The sequence below is a fragment of the Antedon bifida genome, chromosome 2 (assembly GCF_963402885.1).
Source record: "Antedon bifida chromosome 2, ecAntBifi1.1, whole genome shotgun sequence".
In the NCBI taxonomy this organism is placed as follows: domain Eukaryota; kingdom Metazoa; phylum Echinodermata; class Crinoidea; order Comatulida; family Antedonidae; genus Antedon; species Antedon bifida.
The window spans coordinates 1,986,488-2,011,325 of record NC_136227.1 but is presented as its reverse complement, the minus strand read 5'-3'; the positions used below and the strand labels follow the sequence as shown (position 1 = coordinate 2,011,325).

Genomic DNA, 24,838 nt, shown 5'->3' with positions numbered 1-24,838 from the left:
GTGTACTGCTATATCCTCCTTTGGACCAATGCTAAGTTGTGTACCACGCGTCATAAACGTAACATATGTTGGTATTTTATTATAGAAGATGGCGTAGTGAGTACGAAAGTTAAATATGTGTCGCGTAATTATACAGTTTTCTATAGTTTTTATTCTGTTTTTTTGTTTAATTTTTAAGGGAATTTTATCGTCAAGTTCGACAAGCACCATAGATACATCTAGGTATTATGATTACGAGTCGTTGACTGAATTATTGAGGCGATATGCGAACATGTACCCGGACATAGTCCGTTTGAAAAGTGTAGGCAAAAGTGTGACAAACCGTGAATTATGGGCTGTGCAGATTACAGACAACCCTGATGATGTAGAGAAAGGGGAACCATGGTTTAAATATGTTGGCAACATGCATGGAAATGAGGTCATAGGTCGACAGATTTTAATCTATTTAATTGAATATTTATGCAAAAACTACGGAACTAATGAACGAGTAACAAAATTAATTGATGAAACAAATATTTATATTATGCCCTCAATGAATCCAGACGGATTTGAATTGGCGCAGGTCGGTGATTGCGACGGAGTAAAAGGTAGAAGAAACGCTAACAATTTTGATTTAAACCGAAACTTTCCCGATCAATTCCGTAAAAGCGGTCAACCGAAGCTACAAATTGAGACGCTATTATTAATTAATTGGATCGAAAATAATCCATTTGTTTTGTCGGCGAATCTTCACGGTGGTAGTCTTGTTGCTAGTTATCCGTTTGATGATTCACATTCGCATTCTGAAAAATACTACAGCGCAGCTCCGGATGACGATTTGTTCAAACACCTTGCTAAAGTGTACGCCAATGGCCATAAAACAATGCATATAGAGGAAGGATGCAGAAAATGGAACGATCATTTTCCAGGAGGAGTTACAAATGGTGCCCAGTGGTACGACGTACCAGGTGAGGAAGACAACTTTTCTCTTCACATTTATTTATTTATTTAAGGCTAACAAGTTTGTTTTCAGACAGATGTCTGGTAGGTTTGTTTTTAAATAAAAATAATATACAGTAGAAAAAAGGGTACTAGTATACTTTCGAACCTCAATCTCTCCACTTAACCCAGCGGCGGTGATACTCATGCTGAGTAATACTCATGCTGAGTAACTGAAGTCTTATGCGATATGATTTCAAATGCGAAAAAAAGTACAATAGTGCCGAAAAATATACATGCCTATGTCTCTCTTTATACAGTGTACTTTACAGTTTTTTTGTAGGCCTATGTACACATTCGATGCCAAAAAGTATCTGTAATTTAAAATGATCCAGGCCTCTCGATTGGAACCTGGAAAAGCTTATCTCATGAAGGCCCCAACAATTGTATTTTATTATGACATGTCAATTAAATAGAATCATAACATTTAATATTTAAAACCAAATCACAACCATTTTTTAAGAGAATATGTATTTATTAATAGCCTGTCTAGACATACTTGTGATGTAATTCTTCTCCATTAAACTATGCAATATATCAAATAATTTTTGACAGTTTTTGCAGTTAGTTTTGTTAGTAATTGTATATTATATCTTGCGATTGTATGAATCTATACAAAATGTTTCCATACAATAATGGAAATAACAATCTGATGGACTGATACTAGGTATAATAGAAAAAATCAAACAAAGGCATGACTTGATATTGTGGTTACCTTAACCACAATGTAAAACCAAAGAGGAAACACATTTCATAAAGGCTTCTCAAATTTCAAACACTTTTTAAAAAACTACAAACAAACTCTAAAGCCTTGTTGTCTACATTATCAAACTTTATGTGACAAAAAAAAATGTGATGTGCTCATATATGGACATGATGATGTCATATCACTACCATATTTGAGAATATCACTACCATATTTGGGCACATCACACTTTTTTTGTCAAACTTTGATAGTGTAGACAGAGCTTATTAAAGCTAAATTTAGTGTATAGTACATGGTGGTATTATTTAGTACAGTAACTGTATGCTTTTAGTTTTAATATGTTAAAGAAGAACTTTAAAAGTTACTTAATTTCCCTACAATACTAAAAATATCTACCCATTTCCTAAGGGTACAATATATGATATATACTTGAGACATTAAATGCTGTCCAACTAGATACCTCTGTGATTATGAAGTAGGAAACGTTGATAGGAAAGATATCCATGCCTCAGCCTGTATGACCTATATTGTAGTGTCTGAGTAAGAAGAAAACAGTATATTTTTATTATTGAAATATAGTTATATTAATTATTAATATTGGTAATGTTTGATGTTTCATACAGTACAATCAGTTTTATTTTTAATAGTATTCTTTTAATGGTTTGTTTTATTGTCGAAGCAATAAAATGAACTAACTAAACAGTAAACATAATTTGTATGGTCTTTAAACACTTGTATTTTCATCAATCCCAATATGGTAATCTAGTTTAAGCTCATCCTATTCCATATGGTACTAAATCCATTACAATGACAAACAAATTAACTTGAATAAAAACAATGCAGACACAGTAGTTAATATCCTACAATATATTATCAGAATGTAATCATTGGCGGATTCAGGATTTTTTTATAAGCTACCTAGGACATACAAATTGACATTGTAAAATGAGGTGCCTCATGTATGTTATATGCTTTGTATTTGGGAGTCCCCACCCCTTGAGACGGTGTACCGTTGAGACAAACACCCCTTAAGACAATCTACAGTAATGTAAACATACTAAATGTACCCTTCCCCTTCCTCCAGCCACTTTAACAGAGTTTAACTTTTACCCAAAGAAACAATGTAACGTTTATTGTGTTGCCAACTATGTGTACAACTTATTGTATATAAATAATTCATTTATTTACCTCCTCCAATTACTCCAAGAATTAAAATGTTGGTAAGAAGCTTAAGCTCTGTCTACACTATCAAACTTTATGTGACAAAAAAATGATGTCATACCACTACCATATTTGGGCATATCACTGCCATATTTTGGCACATCACACTTTTTTTGTCAAAATATTACATGTAGACATAGCTTTATAATTTAATTTCATTCTGGTATAATTTGATAATCTAACTATATCATTGAATATCTGTTTTGATTATTGATTTTTTCTCCGGTTATTAAATGCGTTGTTTACCTCAGAGACCATCCCACAAAATCATGCATTGTTGCCGCATATTTTCATTTCAATGACATTGATTCAGTCGTCCCTTTTCCCATAATAAACCAATCGGATGCAGTAATTCTGATCAGGTGGTGGTGGCCTGGTTAGGGTCGCTCACCCATGGAGTTCACACAGGTACAGTATACTAATAATATTGTGATACCAAAATTTAACTGTTTAGAGTAGTAATTGATTTTGACATTTGATTAATTAATACCATTTTATTGTGGGTTTATTTTGATTAATTGGCTTTGTGTAAGATATCATACAGTTTTTCTCATGGTCAATGTCAAAATTAATTTGATGTTATACTGTGTATGTTTTTATTTCATTCAAATTTGAAAACATTGATTTCCTACTTACTGAATACTGAAAAGCTTTATTTGTCCATTATTTATTTATTTATTTATTTACCAGATTTCTATAGCGCCCTTTTCATGAAAACTCATGCTCAAAGGCGCTTCACATCATAAAGACAAACATCATAAACAATAATTACAAAAGTAACCTCAAATTATACGAAATAAAATTTCTTAAACTAAGTTATAAATATTCTTACTGTACATTAATTAAAATCGCATAAAATAGAAAATAAAATGAACGATATACAAAATAGGTCGGAATTTCTTAAACTACGATTACAAAAATACAATTTATTTACATATTAATTATTATTTAATTTATTTATTTTTTTTAAATTTTTATTTTAATTTAATTAAATTGATTAAAAATTAAAAATATTATTGCACAATAATTGACCAAACAAATTGCAGTAGAAAAATACAAGATTACAAAAATAGGCATCAATATACTATATTCAAATTGAAATCAATCATTGTTGTAGTATGAGACAAATAAGTGTGTTTTAAGTTCCCCCTTAAAAATGTTCAAGGAGGAAGCACTGCGGAGCTGGTATGGAAGAGCATTCCATAGAGTCGGCGCGGCCTTCATGAAACACCTTTCACCATACGATTTAGTTTTAACTCTAGGAACACATAAAGTAAAAGAATCCTGTGATCGTAATGGCCTATTTGGTTGATAAACCTTCAGCATATCATTGATGTAAGTGGGCTCCTGATCATGCAATGCCTTGAAGGTGTGTACAAGTAACTTATACTTTATGCGTGCCTGCACCGGTAGCCAATGGAGCTCCTTCAAAATAGGTGTAATGTGCTCATATTTACAGGTTTTCGTAATTATTCGCGCTGCCGTATTCTGGACTTTTTGTAATTTATCAATAGTTGTAGTCGGCAGACCATAAAGTAAGGCGTTACAGTAGTCCATACGAGAGATCACCAGCGACTGTATCAATGATTTCGTGGCATCATATGTTAGATGACGTCGGATATGAGAGATGTTACGTAAGTGCATATAACACTGCCTGGAGATCGATTGTACATGTGAATCCATAGTAAGATGTTTGTCGAAAATTACTCCGAGGTCTCTCACAGTCGACGTTGGTTTTAGAACTATGTTTCCGACATTCACGTCCAAATTTATACTGGTCTTATTGTACCGAGACGAAAAGAGTATCACTTCCGTTTTTCCTTCATTTAATTTCAGTATGTTTTGGGTCATCCATACCTTGACATCTGAAACACATTTTTCCATCGAAATTAGAGCAGATTGTATTTCTGACTTGTCATTTGGGCGAAAAGAAACGTACATTTGCGTATCATCCGCATACAACTGGTAGCCGAGTCCATGTCGCCGAACGATGTCTCCAATGGGCTTCGTGTACATCGAATAAAACTTCGGTCCAAGGACCGATCCTTGTGGTACTCCATATTTAAGGGGAAGTGGATTCGAACGCGCATTATTAATGAACACTGATTGATAACGATCCTTCAGATAAGATGCAATCCATGCTAGGGCATTTCCACGTACTCCAAAATGATGATAAAGCCGTTGAAGTAGTGTCTGATGGTCGATCGTATCAAAGGCGGCCGAAAGGTCAAGTAGTATAAGCGCAGAAGCGTAACCCTTGTCTAGAGACGCGATAATGTCACTTTGGACCTTCAGAAGGGCAGTCTCCGTTGAGTGAAATTTCCTGTATGCCGACTGATTGCACTCATGAATGCCATTAATTACAATGTGTTCTTCTAGGCTTGCGTCAACAACTTTTTCAAGAATTTTGGACATGAATGGTAAGTTAGATACAGGTCTATAGTTCTTGAGAGTCTCCGGATCTAGGTTAGGTTTCTTTATGAGAGGTCTAAGAAGCGCATGTTTAAAATCGCGTGGAACGTAACCCGTCTGTAGTGATGCATTGACGATAGCTGTTATCAAAGGCAGAAGTTCCTCAAGGCACTCCTTCAGGAGCCATGTCGGTAGAGGATCTAATTCACATGACTTACTCTTTGATTTTAGGATGATTGTTCGCACTTCGTCTAGAGAAACCGTCGTATATTCCACTAATGGTGTTGCATCAAACGTGGTCTCTCCAGGATCTCTCTCTTGAGCATTAACTTTGTCAACATTCGCCAATATATCATGACGAATATCTGCAATTTTAGAATTAAAGAAGGAAATAAAGTCCTCGGAGAGTTCTTTGGCGCATGTGCGTTTCGGTAGAGTCGGGTCATCAGTTTCACCGAATAGATGTCTTGACAACCTAAATAAACATTTTTGATTTCGATCACAGGCAGCTATCTTTTCAGAATAGTAATCGATTCTAGATTTATGTAGTAGTCGATTTACGATTGAGCACTGACCACGATAGCGTTGATGATCGACTGCGAGTTTGGTCTTGCGCCATTTGCGCTCTAATTTCCGTCGAAGATGCTTGGCTTCGTGGAGCTGATCAGTGTACCAAGGACAATTAGGTCTCTGCACAATAACCTTAGTACGTAAAGGTGCATGTTTGTCAATTAATGATCGCAATGAAATATCATATGTGGACAACAGTTCATCGACAGGATTTAATAACGATGTCGAAGAGACGAATGACTGGATATCTTTCCGAAACGCATCAACATCGATGGCTCGTAACTTGCGGAAGGTAACCTTCTTATAGATCGGACTAGGTTTCGCTATAGCTGTTCTAAAATGAACGGCAAGGTGATCACAAGTCATTTTCCCACTTTCATCAGAAAGGCCTGGATCTGTTACTAAGATATTAGATACCATACAGCTTGTATCTCTAACAATAACTACATCCAATGTGTGACCATGGTTGTGTGTCGGGTCCTTCACAAGTTGTTTTAGACCATGCGACTCAAGAATATCAACAAAACGCTGAGAGTTACGATCTTCCGCGACATCTAAATGAAAATTAAGATCTCCTAGAATTAGAATGTCTTTTGGAATTGTTACATACGAGGAGAGAAACGTAGACCATTCATCGAAAAAATCACTAATCTTTAGGCCGTTTACAGTAGATGGTGGCGGACGATAAACAGTGGCAACGCGCAATATCACACCATCTATATCAACATCACAGTCCATGTATTCAAATTGAGTAAATCCTCTATCTTTGCTGGAACGTAAAATTTTGGTTTTTATTGATGTTTTGGTCAATAAAGCTACTCCACCGCCATGTCGACAGGGACGTGGTATATGCTTAAAATCGTAACCTGGTGGAACTAATTCTCCTATAGAGGCTTTATCAATAGACGTTCCCAGCCAAGTTTCAGTTATAGATAAAATGTCGAGATCATTAGTTGATATAAAATCATTGATAGATAGAGTTTTATTCTTGACTGAACGTGCGTTGAAACAACATACGTTAAGCTGTTGTTTAATTGGAATGTTCTTATTAACTTGACATTTCACAATGACACGGTTACGTTCATTTATATACGCCGGATAGTGTTCGTTAAAATGTGCTTTAGTTCTTTTAGTTATTCTCACGGATATCCTTCTTTTCATTTTGCAACCAGCTTTGGTCCCGCGAACCGTAGGGACTGTTCGGCATATACCAAAAGCCTTCATTGTTCTATACAGTTTACTAGGCACAGGTGTAACCGTAGCTGGCCGGCATAACTGCATGAGTGCGTGACTAGAATACCTAAGCATAGTTAGTTAGGCTTACCGTTACTCAATTAAGAGTTTCAAAAGCAAGTAAAATCCACCTTCCTGATACAAATTAAATAGCGCTACAATATCTTGGTAACAACTATCATCATCAGTACAAACTATCTACTTTATTTCGTCGTCTCATGAAATTCTATTACATATTAGTCTAGAGTAGCGAATGTGCAGCCCGTACATGAGCGCAGCCAGTCAAAAACATTATCATAATAAAATAATAGAAATTATTCCTAAAGATTGGAAAATATTAGTACGATAAAAAACAGGCATACCGGTATATAAAATACAGTAGCAAAAAATTAAAATATAGTAACTCGTTTCATCTTTTGCAGAAATGTGCTCATATTAATGTATTGTAATTAGAATTATGCGATTAAAAACTACATATTTATTATTAAATGTGAAAGAGACAAAATAGATTATAAAGTGGTATAATGCACAGGGACAAGGTCCCTGCTCTAGGTATCTGGTTGGTAGTTGCATTGGGGCTGCCCATGCTATTGGTTGTTTAGCCAGTGAACACTGTATAAAGTTACAAATACATTGCAACAATATGCCTACTGTACTACAGCACAACTGTGTCTCTTGTATATCTTATTTTGTTAACATTTAATAGAAAATATATTTTTATATAATTAATATTATTATAAATAAATATAAATAGGAAATAAAAAATGTTCATAAATGTCTTGTACAGTAACTTATTTACTTTTATTTACATCATTTATAATGTTAAATCTGTATGAATGTACCATACATATGTTAATCTTTAATCATATTATCAATCCACTTTACCAATACACTTAGGACTACATCTGTTATGCAAGCTGGCTTTTAAACTTTGATGCTTTTAAATTGCAACAGATGGTATTAAATTCTACAAGCTTTTTAAACATAAGTGTTAATATAAAGTATGCTACTTAAAATGCATGATTGCTTTATTGTCCATGTAAAACAATAAAAGACGATTATTAAACCAGAATTTGAAAGTCATGTCCCATTGAGCAGGTGGACTGTACAGTGTATACTATTGTAATAAGCTTGTTTTTATTCTAATCAAGCTCATTACAAAAGGAATACACTTCATGAATAATTCCCCAGATTTAAAAAAAATTGAATAATTCATATAAAGAATATCATCCAAATTTAAAAAAAAATATATTTCTGATGTTATAATACAGTATATTACATAGTGCTGTCAAATAATGCTATACTGTATAAATTAGTGGGAGGATAGAATAAAAAAAGATGAATAATTTAAATGTTTGAATATAGAATTACAATTACATTAAAAATATCTTAACAAATCTTTTTACAAATAATTGGGAGGAGCAACAAAATGCATGGTGATACTGATACCAAATTTCATCAAATAATATATTTTTGGTTTATCTGTGGAATGATAGCATAGTATAATAGTATTAACAAATCTTTTACAAATAAGTGGGAGAGACAACAAAACCCATATTGATCAAATAATGTATTTCTATTTTGTTTTCTTTTTTTCTGTTTATAGGTGGAATGCAAGATTATAATTATCTCCATAGTAACTGTTTTGAGATTACCATTGAGTTGTCATGTTGTAAGTATCCACAACCATCTCAACTGACGACGGAATGGAACAATAATAGGGAAGCTCTACTGGCGTATATGGAAGAGGTAGGCTACTCTAATAATCCCTACCTATCCCCCCACCCCTGCGCACCACCCTAACCAATTTTAATCGATACATACAGTAGATCATTATTTTACACAACTCAAAATATAGTAAAAGTGTATTAAATAAAATCAACTGATAACACAGCTTATTACAAATATCCACCAACCCGACCCCTCCCCCATCAATATCATCATTAAAATGTTGTCATCCTAATACATCCTCATGTTGTCATCTGCATCGTCAACGGCAGTAGATAACTTCATACACCGCCATGAATTTAAAATTATCATTAATCCTTTTCTCATTTATTATCTATTATTTTAGAAAATGTAAACTGTATTTTGTTTTTATTTGAGAAATAAATGTATTATTGATTGATTGATTGATTACATTGTTGTCATCCTTATCGATAAGTTGCTTACCTCAGGGATAAACCAACCCAGGTCTTTTCGTTTTAAGGGAAGAACACATTAGAATTTAAGTAACATAGACTTAGTATTATAAAGCGTGATCATGTTTCTATTGAATTTTCTAAACATTTTAAGCATGTTTTTATTAACCATTGCTATTTCCTACGCTAGGTCCACAGAGGTGTTAAAGGTGCTGTAGTAGATGACAGTGGTGATCCGATTGCTAACGCTGATATTGTAGTTGAGGGCATCAGTCACAATGTTACATCAATTGCAAATGGCGATTTCTGGCGGTTGCTGCTTCCTGGGAAGTACTTGATAAACGCGTATGCAAACGGGTATGTATGCAAACTAAACAGAAAAATCTATAAATTTGGTGATAAATATATGGATAAAGTTAATTTGTAGTTAAATTTGGTAAGTATAGTCAACTCTCCTAATACCGTACTCTCTGAAAACCAGAAACTCTTGCAAAACCAGATTTTCTTGAGGTCCAAAAGGTCCCAAATTCATTTTTATAAAAAGACATTCTGAATACCAGAAAACCAGAAATATTTGGCCAGCTCAAGGGTGTCTGGTATTGGGAGAGTTGACTGTATTGAGTTGTCTGTGGATCATTGAGATTATCTGACTGATCAAGTGATCAGGTTAATCTGATTGGCATCAATATACTGTCAACCAAGTTTGTTTTTTTACCACCATCCACACACACATTTTATGTAATGTTTACTTTCAATATTTCTGTTTAGCTATGAGTCTGGGCCAGCACAGCATGTGACTGTGGGTACAGGGGATGCAACAGTGGTTGAATTCAGGTTGACATCAATATCTAAAAGAATGCAACTGACAACGGCAAAAGGTAAATACCTTTATATATGTTATATTAATTTCATTCTTACTGTCATTGTTATTACTTTCATCATTTTCATTATCATCATTATCATAATCACCATTATCATCATCATCATCATCATCACTATCAACAACAACATTATAATTCAATATCCTCCTCATTGTTGGCATCATTTAATTGTAATCAAATCAAATACTTATCATCATCATCATTATCATCATCATAATGATGAACATCATCATTATCAGCATCATCATCACCTTTTCTTTATTTACAATTTAAGCCATTCTTATAAAATGTATTTATTACAGGAGTTGGCTGTCCGCTATTTGTTTCCACAAGCTATCTGATGTTGTTTATTGTCACAACTCTGATATTATATTTCAACTTAAATCAAACTTGAAACAGGAAAATAAGTCCTGGCCTCAATTTAAATTTGGTAGTACAACGGACTATCTTTTTAGGAAGAAAATAAATGCGTTTATTCAGAGTTGATAGAACCTGTTGGTTAACTAAGAAGATATAATAGGCTGAACAATATTTATTCTGCAAAACAGTAATGTAAAAAGCAGCCCACAGAATTTGTGGTGTTACTGACTAATTAGGATGTACATAAAAAATATGTCATAGATAAATTATTAAAAAAGATAAACCATGTCTCCTCTGTTTCTTTGTTTATATTTTGGATTTGAATAATTATTTTTCTTAAATCTCTATTTAAATTGTTTCATCTTTGGTTTCAGTGCTTTTCTTTTTCAATAGGTTATTATAATTTCTATCCTCATTTGTTAACAGGGTTTTATTTAACAAAATGGTTGCATGAAAATATTTTGGTTTATATAGATCATATGACATAACAATATTAACATACTAACAGTATGGGTTGTTTTCTTCGGTTTTTGTTTTAGTTTTTGAGGCATTACAACCAACGTCATTTATTCACCATAACCACGATGAGATGGAGGCCTTTTTAGCATATTATGCTAATGCTTACCCTCAAATTACACGTATGTATGACATAGGAGACTCGGTACAGGGTAGGTCACTAATGGTTTTGGAGATTACAGACAACCCGGGATTACATGAACCAGGTGAGCCTATAACTGGACCTATAAATTAACACTTAACATTTGGGTTTGTTTGGGAATTTTTCTAACAGATTAGCACATTTAAGAACCATACTACCGTATATCCTCGGGTATAATCCCACTTCGGGTGTAATCCCACCCCCTACTTTATGTCTGAATTCTTTATTAATCCCTCACTGTGGGAAACTAGACTAATGCTTGCAAATTAAATACAATAGAATATATAAAAAATACAAAATTATCTTCACTATTGACTTTTGGTCTAGATGTTGGTCTATCTCTAGCCAGTTCAGATGAATTATTTGAACCAGGATTTTCCCAGGTATAGTCACACGCCCCAAAGTAGGCCCAATTCCGTGTTCTAGAGGGGTGGGGTATAACAGAGGATATACAGTACTTGAATTGAGGTACTATCTTTTTCTCCAAATTTTGAGAAACGATCTTGGAATCTTGGTTTCACTGCATGTCAACTTTTTCATTTTCAAAATTTAAATTTGCATTTAAGGTGAGCCTGAGTTCAAGTATGTAGGTAACATGCATGGCAACGAGGTCGTAGGTCGTGAGATGTTATTACTACTCATTCAGTATTTATGTGAGAATTACCAACGCTTGCCAGAGATCACATCATTAGTGGATAACACAAGGATACACATCATGCCCACGATGAACCCAGATGGACATGAAATTGCTTCCCCAAGTAAGTTTTATATTTCTGTTAAACTTCCTTCAATTGGTCTCACCTGGCTGTCTTGACTGAAATTGGAGACCTTTAAAATGTTGGGATTTGGGAGAGTTTTTTAGATTGATAGAATCCCACCCGGGTGTGCAAATATGTATTGGTAAGATAAAAAAAAAAATTTTTTTTTAAATATCAAATGTCTATGTTCTTGTATGTTGTTTCAATACATAGTACTGTACTTGTTTATCAAGCAAAATTAATAGTTCATAATTCATTGAAATAATAATTGAATTTGAAAAAGTTTTGTATAAATTAAAAAATGTATTATTTCTGTACATGATTAATTTTTCTTTTCCGTTATCTACCAGGCGATACAACTGGCTTACTTGGTCGTGAAAATGCAAAACACATTGACCTAAACCGGAACTTTCCTGATCAGTTTGGCAGGTCAACGGGTGACCTTCAAGTAGAGACGTTGGCAGTGATGCGATGGATACGGTCCTACCCATTTGTCCTCTCTGCTAACCTTCACGGCGGGTCACTCGTGGCTAATTACCCATTTGATGACAATCAAGAATTGTCACAAACGTACAGTAAATGTCCTGATGATGCCATGTTTAAACAGATATCAAAGGTTTATTCATATGTAAGTAGTAATTTGCTATAATAATAATAATAGTTCATTCTTATATTACGCATATAAGCAAGCTCTCAATGCGCTGTACATAAATTAAAATTGACGATGGCAATAATTTAAATTAATGAAAAGCTTATAGTGTTGCTACCTGTTGATAAATCATAACTTTTAAATTGAAGTGCTAAAATAATTACACTACCAGATAAGACAATTAAATATTAATGTTAATGAAAAATTCATATAACTCTTCAGTTTTATTAAATTACCAGATTTACTGTATCCATATAACCATGTTGTTTACTTACTTTCAAGGCGCATGCCACAATGCATTTTGGCCACCCATGCCCGACGTATCCCGAGTATTTTAAGGATGGAATCACAAATGGAGCTGCCTGGTATAATGTACAAGGTATTATATTGATTGCTTATTTTTCCTCTTCTTTTTTTGGTTTTTAGTATTAATATTAATAAGAATTAAACTTAAATAAATACTGACAGTATTACATAATGAAAATGATTTAATTTTTTTAAAGAAATTTTATACGCATCCAACAGCGAGCACAAACTTGCCAATTACAGGATGGATAAACTATTTTATAATTTATCGTGCTTAATAAACTAAGTTACATTTGAGGCTTAAGGAGTGGAGTTGAAAGAGTCGTGAGTTACAACCCTTTCACTAGGTCAGGATTGAACCTTGGACCTTGGGATTGGAAGGCTAGAACGTTAACCACCAAGCTACAGCTCTTTTAGATATACCGCAAAATAGAGAAAACATTGCGCTACACATTTTCAAAACAAGTCATGAATATTTGTTTGTGATATAATATATTTCACCAAACTGTTAACATTTGCGTCAAAACAGATTATGTGATTATCATAAGCCCCATCTGTTTGTTTACTTTTATGATGTATTAAATTTTGGAACAAGTTCTCAAAACAGGTTCTACATTTCATTGTACTAATAAGTCACAGTTGAATGCCTATTGTGTGTGATCATAATTTCCTTAAGACTACATGTTGACAAGTGTTTGCTATAAAAACATTATTTTTTATAATTCATTGCCTATTTTGGTTTATTAAGCAAACACCCCTTTAAAGAATAATGGAATAATCTGACCCACTAAAATATGTTGGTTCACATAAATGTATGACGTATGCAAGTGGATAATTATTAAAACAAACAGATTAAAAATATATAAAGATGTTTTTATTTATTAATATTGTTACGCACTATAAATACAGAATTGTATTGGTCCAAAAAGGAAATTCTTTTCGTTGACAAGCTCAAATAATTACAAATATAAAAAGTCATGAATACAAAAATACAGGCCTGTATTACGTAGTGTTTTATGACAAGTACCTTAATACTCTGTGACCATGTTCTCCTTTCTGTCACTACTTCTTTACATCAGTGTCACTCAATACAATAATATTAAATAGGATTTAGAGCCTCTTTCTAATAAAAAAAAAATATGAATAAACAGAATATGCACTATCATTATTATAGGTGGTATGCAGGACTGGATATATCTTCACACAAGTTGTTTTGATATTTCTATTGAGATGGGATGTGATAAATACCCACATGAATCAGACTTACCAGGCTATTGGAAGGCTAATAAGCCAGCTCTTTTAGCCTATATGGCACAGGTATGTACCGGAAACTTTGGTTGTCAAGGCCTCAACATTGCTGGTATAAGGCTGGCAATTGTTCATGTAGTGTAAAGGTTTTGAGAGAAAATGATCAAGAATATATCTGTTTTTTAAAATAGTTTTTTGTTTGTTTTTTGGTCTGTTTTTTGTCTGGTGTGTGTTATATAAACCCCATTTACTACTACACATTATACAGTGTATTATTTCTTTGTTTATATATTTACTCTGTAATTTCGTAGGTACACAAAGGTGTGAAAGGTTTTGTTATGTCACCTGATGGCGTGGGCCTACCCAATGCGACTATCTCAGTAGCAGGCATTGACCATGATATTAGAACGGCTGGAGGTGGAGACTACTGGAGACTTTTAGTTGCAGGGACTTATCAGGTCACTGCCTCATTTGAAGGGTAGGGTACATTTACTTTTTTATATCATATACAAATAATTTAATTGTATTGTCCCCCTGAAAAAATAATTCTTAAAAAAATGTTTGTTGAATATTCCATTTCAATGTAACGTAATAGTTATCCACTTTGACCAAAAATTGGATCTAAAAAAATGTATTTACCTGAAAAAAAATGTAATTCAAAGCAAAAAATGGTCAAATTGGCTGCCAGCCAATGGATTTTTGGTTGAATTTAACCATTCATTTTGTCATTTTACAAGTGAAAATATAATTTTTTTTCGTTTTTTTTTCTACGGAAGTGATTAACTTTATTAAAACTACAAAATAAGGTATTCAAAGTCTGATTTGATTAATCTTCATTGTTCATGTTTTTGGGGGACAATACATCTTTAAGTGTAGGCTAATTTACTAAAATCAAATTATAAACAAAGTAACAATTACTTTTAATATTTATTTTATTTCATTGCAATCACATCCAACAGGTGTAGGCCAATTACAGGCTGTCTTAACCCTCTTAGTGCCACGGGCGGCGTTAGACACCATATGGGACATGCGTTGAAAACCCCTAGTCGGCGATACACACCAAACGTACCTTCTGTGTTTGAGGGCGATAATCACTAACTTCTGCTTGTCTGAGGATTCTGGGATAGCTTTTATTCGATCAAGCGTAAAATTTTCTTTCGAAAAATGTCAACGAAAAAATTTTCGCTATATGAAAATCTTTTGGAAATATCAATTAAAAACTAATTAATTAATCAAAATCATGTTGTTTGTTGATTACACGTTCTCCGTATCTAGTCACACAACCGGAAATACTGACTCCTTTGTTGAAAAATGTGCAACGCGAGACGAATTGTTTGTAGGCCCATGCAGCACGTTGTCAGAATTTACTCGCCTGAGTAACTTGCTTATAGTGGGCATGCTCAGACTAACGATGGTGATAGGATGGTTTGATTGGGCCTAGGCTAAGATTATACGATGGCGGTTTATTTGAATAAAATAACTCGTATCTAATTCTCCTATTATTACTTTTGTTCAAGTAAATATACATTTATAGGTATGTATTATAAATATTTGTTTGTTGGGGTTTTCTAAATATCATTTTATTATCGTTTTTATACGATTTTTTAAAGCAATTTCTTGGAAATTTTAATTAAAAATTAGAATTTTTTTTTAATTCATACATTTCATAAATAAAAATAAATCATACAAATATACATTATACATCATTTTACAGGAAATTTAATAAGGAATATTTGTTTTTAGAAACATTTTTTCATACATTTATGATAAAATGATGAAATTACTGTTTGAAAAATTTCAACTCCCTGGAGTATTACAAAAATGCTGTTCTGAAAAGAATACGGTTGAGGGGAAATGGCTCTCTCTCGGGAATTTGGAACTAAGAGGGTTAAAGGTACAATTAAAAATTCATAAATTACGATGAAACTTTGTTTATAATTACAGATTCCAATCTGTTACTCATGAGGTCACTGTAACGGAAGGGTCATCAGTGCAGTTGAACTTTACCCTAGCGAAGGGCTGGGCCGAAACCCGTGACTTTAATCTTCCGCAAAACGCTAGCCACTACATATCCAATGAAGAACTTATTGAGAAAATACGGAATCTTGGCCAGGTTCATCCAAGCATAGCTTTGGTGAAGGAGTTGGGACAGACAACTGGCGGTCTGCCAATATTGGCAGTGGAATTGACCAATCAGCATGAGGCTAGTAGTGCTGACAGGCCAAGTGTGGCTCTGATTGGTGGAATGAGAGGTGACGAGCCTGTTGGTAGGGAGATATTATGGAGACTAATGAGGCATTTCGCAACAGGTATGTGAATGTTAATATATAGCTCTGTCTACACTATCTAACTAGTTTGACAAAAAAAGTGTGATGTTCCAAAATAGGGTAGTGATATGCCCAAATATGGTAGAGATATGACATCATCATTTCCATATATGGGCACGTCACATTTTTTGTCAATACAGTTTGATAGTGTTGACAATGCTTTAGGAACTTTTATTGATAGTAGCATAGCATAGGTTATGTAGCTATATGTTGTAACACATTTTCATAAACAAACCAATTGGCATGTTCGTTAATCATTATGAAAAGCTGACAGTAACAAGGTACTTGTCACTATGAATGTACATTTATTACAAACATGAAAAACACCTGGTTCGAACCTTGTGGTCGTAGCGCTTTAGAGAATATTTATTTTAATTAAGCGCTATACAAAAGAGAATTATTATTATTAATTTTATAAAAAAGTCACTATAAATGAAATCTAAAAATAGCAACACTGATTAAACATTACCAAATTGTCATGAGGTAGTTTCCTGAATGATCGTAAAATCAAAACGAAAAAGTCACAATAAATTAGGTGTCACACAGTCGTGACCATCATACTGACATTCAAATCTTCCTAAATATAGCAGCAATTATTAAACATTACCAAATTGTATACCAAATGAACATACAAATTATATTGTTATTGATATAGGCCATGAGAACAAGGATGAAACCATCAGTGATATACTAGACTCTACAAGGATAACCATCCTACCTGCGGTTGATTTGGACTCATTTCCAAATAGTCAGGAAAATGATTGTAAAGAAAGATCGGCCAAGATAGAAGTGGTAAGATATGGTTATTGATTCACTAAAGCTCTGTCTACACTATCAAACTAAATGTGTGTGCCCATATATGGACATGATGATGTCATATCACTACCATATTTGGGCATATCACTACCATATTTAGGCACATCACGCTTTTTGTCAAACTAGTTTGATAGTGTAGACAGAGCTTAGAAATGAAGAGTATTTAGTATAGCAAATTAACGATATATTTATACCACCATTTATGTAGGAACTGAAGATTTTTTAACAATGTAAAGCCTGTTTTCCATTAGGAAACATTTTAAAATTCTGATTGGCTGTGCAATTTTTCACGTCACAAAAGTAGATGAAAATATTAATATCCATGTTCATTAGTCAACTGTTTCGATTCACGCAAATAAATTCGCCAAATAGAAAATAGGCTTAAACTTAACTAACTGAAAAGCAGTATTTCAATAAATATTTAAGATTTTCCTTAGCTAATGTGTGAAGCTGTAAAAAAAAAATGTATTTTAAAACTATATGATGTGTTGTGACTTACACTGTATTGTTTTCAGAACCAAGAGGCTCCTGAGGTGGCCGCTGTTCTCTCTTTGTTTCAAAATCAAAACTTCTCGCTTGCTTTAAGTCTTGAATCAAGTGGATTTTGGATGAGGTAATGTGTTATTTTGGATTTGTACAAAGTAGCCAATAAAATGTGAATTACTGAAGTTAATATAATTTTCTTGTTTGTATCTTAATTCTTTAAACTTTATTTATTATTTCATATGGCTTATATTTATAGGATTCCACTAGATACACCCGTTCAAAATAGTCGGAAGACCCAAGGCATCATCACAGAGGATAATAAGCTATTATCTTACTTAGCCGAGACATATGCTTTGGACCATTCCACTATGCACATGGGTAATGTTGCTTGTAATGGACATGTGTTTCCATCAGGTACTGTCCATGGAGCTGATTTAAAACATACAAATAACACACTGCAAGATTATCTGTATTTGAACAAAGATGTTAATATGGTGAGTAGTTTTGGTATAATCCCACTTTGGGTATAATCCCACCCCTTTTTTTATGTCTGATTTCACAGATGAGTTTTTTGCTTACCAATCTTTTTCTTTTCCAGATCACTGCTCACGTATCCTGTTGTAAGTATCCAGATGTTTCCAAGATACCATCACTATGGCAACAGAATCTTGTACCAATAATGAACTTTATAAAGAAAGCAAATCAAGGTTGGTATTTTTCAAAAGACAATTATTTCTTCTTCTTTTCTTCTGCTGGTTCAGTGTTGTAGTTTTTTAACTTTAACAAAAAAATGTTCAAATATAACATTATTTTGTAGGTGTTCACGTAAGTCTAGTAAATGAACAAGGTTCCACGGTAACGGATGCTGTAGTCAGCCAATGGAGTCACACTTGCCCTTTCACCTTTGAACCCGATCAACAGCGATTTCATAAATTACTAGAAGAGGGTAAAAATACAATAACAATTGTTGCCCCTGGTTACAGTATGACAACAAAAGAGGTCACAGTGAAGAGAAACCAGGTATGACAATGTATTTTAATATCACATGATTGTGGGGCATCCTTTTTTACCTCACGCTGTCAACTGATCAACCTCACCAGTTTGGCTAAGTAAACTAAATTCATATTCTTGAAATAATTTCATTTGGATCCTAATGTTTTAGTACTTTTGATTTATTGGATCAACAAAAAAAAAAATGTTATCTTCAATAAATTCATAATAATTTCTGAGTGTTGGTGTTTAGTACTGAAATAAATTGATGTCAACAAGTTGTCCTTTTTGGACATATCTTATTTTAGCTTGGTTGGTCTCTTAATTTAACTTATTTAGCACTAGTGTTTACAACCATTCTTTTATTTCTTTTTTCGTAGATTGTGTCCATGACAGTTGAATTAAAGTTGGAACACACTGTGCGATACCATACGTATGATGACATGCTAGCAAAACTGAGAAATTTAACCTTTAGTCATCCATCAATATGTTCCTTGCACCCGTAAGTATAGACAGGTACCTACTACCTGGTAAAATTGGGATCTTCTGATTATAATACCAAGAAGTATTCAGTATATTTTACACCTCGGGTTGAAAAAATTATTTCATTTTCAAAAAAAATTCCAACTAGTTATAATTTAGTAATCTTGTTTCTGCTAGGATTGGAAAGACTAAAGAATTTCGCCAAATATGGTCGTTAGAAATTGCTGTTAATAATCACAAAGTTGTTCCAGCTCACAAACCACATGTTAAATTTCTTGCAAACATTCATGGAAATGAGGTCGTAGGTCGTGAATTGTTGCTAGCATTAGCTGAATACCTTGTTGCAAGTTACGGAACTGATGACTTAGTTACAGAGGTAAGTACACCTTATGATATATTTCTGTTGAGTTATGCACTTGTTAATTGTATGACCCACTATACGACCCCCAGGAGAGGTGCGTCATTTACAAATAATATTGATTCATTGGTGCGTCAAAAAACCTAGATGGTACACATCAATGAACAATGGTGTGTCAATGCCTGTCACTTTACCACCCACCATATCGTGAACGCCGTGGTCACAGTGCATCAAAATGGGTGCGTCATGGTCACCTAAAGGTAAATCACTTTTTTGACGCACAGGTGCGTCATGGCATTCATAAGGTATGACCCACATCGGATACATGACACGGGGGGTCGTATAGTGGGTCATACAATTGACAAGTGCATTTGGTTTTAAACAACTTTTAATTTTATACATTCATCTACAGTATAATAATACAAATTCATTGTTTGTTGCTTGCTGTCAGGACACCAGAGATTTTTGAGTTTTTTTTCTTGACAAAAAACCTTCATTCAAAAGACAACAGAAGATGTGTATTGATACCTTCACCTTATAAGGTGTATATTATTTATACATGGATCACTAATGACTATATTACCTTATTATCATACAGCTTGTAGATACAACCCATATCCACCTAGTACCTATGGTAAACCCAGACGGTAGTCGGCAGGCTGAGGGTGAAGAAGGTAATTGTGATAGTACCAGAGGGAGGAACAACGCCAACAATATTGATATTGATACAAGTTTTCCAGGTGAGTAAAGCTCTGTCTACACTATCAAACTAGTTTTACAAAAAAAGTGTAATGTGTGAAAATATGGTAGTGATATGCCCACATATGGTAGTGATATGCCCACATATGGTAGTGATATGACATCATCATGTCCATATATGGTCACATCACATTTTTTTGTCACATAAATTTTGGTAGTGTTGACGGAGCTTTAGCATACTCTGAAATCAATCGAATAACAAATAATTTTGTGAACATTCTCAACCATACTTTATTTCCTTTTGGAAACACTTTACTTGCCATGCAAACCTTTAAATAATACTATTAATTTCTCTTTGCTGATGAATAACTTTTGATGTCTCATCAGATTAAGACTACTATGGCCATATTCGCCAATTACAATTAAAAAAATTCTCTTATATAATTATGGGAAGTGAAGTACTTAGTTTTTAAGATAAATATCTCACTGGTCTAAAAATAACATTTGATATTTTCTCTTTAATTAGTTAATCAGATGAACACCAGTCACCATGGAGTGCCACCAGAGACTGATTTATTAATAGATTGGATGAAGAAGAGTCCGTTCTCTGTATCTGTCGCCCTCTATAGTGGAACTAGTGTAGTCAAGCTGCCGTACAACTACATTAATAAAAAGAGTATGTCTTTTATTTTTTTTTATTTTGTATACATCTTCATTCTTTACCAGGAACATCTTCTTTGTGTTAAATCCATACTAAATGTATACATGTTCACATCTGTCATTTGTAGGACCAATTTATGTTCTTTTTACGTGAATAAATGAATAATGCTAAAAATATGAATTGTGTATTTTATCTGCGCATTGTTGTTTTTAGCTTCGAAGATGGTGAATTATAAAATTATATTTTTGGTTTTATTAAAAGAAGCAGGGGTTAATGTAACACCAGACGATGATGTTTTCAGATACCTTGCAAGTACATATGCACAAGCACATCCCAACATGCATCTGGGAAACCCACAATGCTCTGATAAACAAGGTAAATTACAAATGAATTTGAGAGTGGGAGTAAAAATGGAAAGAGTATGGAGAGGATTAACCCAATTTGTTGCTGAAATGCCCCTTTAAAACTATAAAGCAGTGGAAGTGATGGTAATTAGGCATAACTGCAGCCCATAATGATTTTTGCACCTTTTTGTGGAAAAAAAAAACCCCCCTTAGAATCTTTGCTATAGCCTTTAAGATTAAAGCTGTGCTCTGTATTGTAATGTTGGTGTAAATCTTATAAATAATTGGTTTGACTTTTGTACAGATGAACATTTCGATGGTGGTATTGTAAACGGAGCAGTGTGGAATGCACAGTCTGGCAGTATGCAGGTAAGGTTGTTCTCTATTCTAGTCAAAGTAATAACTAGTGGTTCAAAATAGAGCTTGATCAATGCATTATTTAAAAATATATTGGGATAAAAATATATATGTATTTTGTAGTTAAATGGAGAACAAAATGTCACTGTAATTATGCTTATTTCTGTATTAATAGTCAATGTGTTTGTTTTAGGATTATAATTATGATGCTTTAAATTGTCTGGAATTAGCTGTTTACATTGGTTGCTGCCATCACCCAAAGAACATGCAACTACAGTCTATATGGCACGCCCACCGCAAGCCGCTATTGGCTATGATTGAACAGGTAGGTGGAGCTTTAATCATCATTACGATCACTATCATAATCCAAATAATTTTTTTTCCATTGGAGATCATGTCAACATTCTTATACTGCAGTTACTGCAGTAATTACATTCTGTTTACTCTCTAACCTGTTTTTGCAATTAATTAATTAGATTTCATTTATTTCATCTTTTTATAAATAATAAAAAAAGGTCACAAGTTACAGAGAACTTTAGGGGGTAATCATAATCATAGTTTATTGTAGTGATTCCTCTTACCCAGTAGCAGCACATAAAGAAAAGAAAAAATGTTATGGAATTTCAAATATAACAAAATGTGAATAATATTGATATTTTCAGGCACTTTAGTGCAGTTAACCTATGCAATTATTTAGATTTTGTGGGTAATCATAATCATAGTTTATTGCATATTATCTTATCCAGTAGCAGCACATAAAGAAAAAAATATGCAAATTTAAATATCACATATCATAAAATGTAAATAATATTGATATTTTCAGGCACACTTTGGCATACAAGGCAGCGTTAAAGATCACCACGGTAACAATATCATTGGAGCTAAAGTAAGAGTAGAAGGGCGCCAACATGTGGTGAAATCTTCTGAGCAAGGGTTCTTTCATCACCTGTTGCTTCCTGGTACGTACCACATCCACGTGGAAGCTGACAGTTACCAGGTGACGGACGTGGACGTCATTGTTCCAAACCATGGCGCTGGTAACATTACTGTAATACTGTATAAAGAAAGACTTTTCTTTGGATTGAGGCCGTCAATGTTTCTTATGTTATTTGGTGAGTTTGGGAGTTCATTTAAAGATATATTGTCCCCCTAAAATAATATTTTTTTAAATTTTTTTTTTGAATATGTTATTTTAATGTCACATAATAGTTATTCACTCTCACAAAAAATTGGGTCTGAAAACAATTTATTTACCTGAGAAAAATGTAATTTAAAGCAAAAAATGGTCAAATTGTCTGGAAGACAATGAGTTTTTGGGTAATTTAACTGTTTATTTTGTCTTTTTATAGGTAAAATACTTTTTTTCCCCCGTTTTTTTTCTTATGGAAGTGAACAACTTCATTAAAACTGCAAAATGGCCTATTCAAAGTCCGATTTTAAAAATCTTTATTTTTCATGATTTTGGGAGACAATACATCTTTAAAGTATTCGAAAGCCGTTATTTATTTTAGAGTTATTTATTTGTAATATGTATTAATTGTAAAGCCTTGACTTAATTTGGTCAAATTAACAAAGTCGTCGACTAAAATGACCAAGAAACGTCTAATCCGTACACTGGCTACAGTTCCCACAGTGTTAAATTAACCAAGTCCATTAGTTACTTTTACCAACCACTGCCTGCCAAGTAAAACTTACCATGGTCTCGGTAAAACTAACCACACAGCTAAAAAGGCCAATCTGAACATGCGACTCATGTTAACACATGCAAGTCAATCATTGCTTTTAACATCACAGTAAAACTGCATGAAAATATATAAGTGCGAACGATGGTCAAATCTTCCGATGACATTGGGTAAAGCTAACATTGTTAAATTTACCATTTTTAAAGTCCAGTGTGAACAAGGCTTAATGGGTTTTTGGTTGAATTTATCCATTTATTTTGTCATTTTATAAGTGAAAACATTTTTTGGGGGGTTTTTTCCTACGAAAGTGATTAACTTTGTTAAAACTACAAAATGGTCTGATTTTTATTAGTCTTCATTTCATGTTTTTGGGAGACAATACATCTTTAATTGTTATGCAACCTTTTCTGTTTGAATACATGAATAATATTTATTATTGTAATTATATTTATTTTATTTCAGGTGTCGGTCTTGCTGTTATCATGTTATTCATCCTCTGCCTAATACGTGTTTGTAGTGACCACAAGTACGGTCAACGAAGGAAAGGATTTTACCGACTGGACAGTGACCGGATGTACCAAGAAGAGTTCGCTGACCGCATGGCTATGAAAGCTTTTAATTCAAAACAAACGTTACTAAGTAACGGATATCACGATAATTTTAGTGGGTCAAGTAGTGAGGAAGATGTCATCTTTAATACGTGACCATAATATTTATATTCATAAAATAGAAAGATAGGTTTTATAGTAATCAACAAAGGGAATACAATATTCAAATTTTCAAAGTTTTTTTATGATGGGTATTAATGAAGGCAAATGTTGTACTCGGAATTCTTCTGTTTACAAACTCCTTGTTTGCCAGTGTTTGGAGAAGGTTGTATTACTGTAGACCGTAAAGCTCTGTCTACACTATCAATGTTTATGTGACGAAAAAATGTGATGTGCCCAATATGGACATGACGATGTCATATATGACATCACATCACACTTTTTTTGTCAAACTAGTTTGATAGTGTAGACAGAGCTTAAGCACATTCACCAAACTGGCAAACTTTGAATTTACATACAATAGTCAGCTAGTGTAGACTAGGCCTAAATAATTAACTTAAAATACCACGCACATGTAATGCTTACAAAAATAATGTATGTTTTTACAGTGAGCTATTTGTATGATGTGCCCCGATGCAAATGCCAAAAATTGCTGTAGTGAGATTGGTCAAAATATGATTGTGTATATTTAGATTGGACAAAAGACAGGACAAGTTATGTTTGTACAGTACATCAAATCCGTGAATAATTGAAATGACAGATCGTAAAGCATTATTTTATACTTTATTAAATGTAGTAAGGAGCAAGGACAGGTGTGTAAATATTAAAATGATTATGGTAGAATTTGAGAAATTGCATTTGAAGAACATTTTTTGTACTTAAATGTTGAATAGATAATAAGATAATTTAGAGAGAAATATGATTTATATATTATGTATTTTAATCACTGTTGGGTGATGATGGGTA

The 24,838-nt window shown here is 33.4% G+C and overlaps 1 protein-coding gene across 1 annotated transcript; it reads left to right on the top strand.

Moving 5' to 3' along the window:
* Nucleotides 1–26: 26 nt before the first annotated feature.
* Nucleotides 27–24,724, top strand: LOC144835712 (carboxypeptidase D-like). Its single transcript, XM_078690778.1, has 25 exons — nt 27–947; nt 8,727–8,869; nt 9,452–9,618; nt 10,030–10,139; nt 11,042–11,224; nt 11,727–11,918; nt 12,269–12,546; nt 12,850–12,946; nt 14,048–14,190; nt 14,433–14,599; nt 16,066–16,430; nt 17,104–17,240; nt 17,780–17,877; nt 18,007–18,244; nt 18,349–18,457; nt 18,568–18,770; nt 19,121–19,242; nt 19,401–19,599; nt 20,180–20,321; nt 20,807–20,956; nt 21,203–21,316; nt 21,590–21,654; nt 21,836–21,967; nt 22,466–22,754; nt 23,787–24,724. Exons 1-25 carry the CDS (start codon nt 116–118, stop codon nt 24,026–24,028), a joined length of 4,917 nt encoding a protein of 1,638 aa, XP_078546904.1. The 5' UTR covers nt 27–115; the 3' UTR covers nt 24,029–24,724.
* Nucleotides 24,725–24,838: the final 114 nt, after the last annotated feature.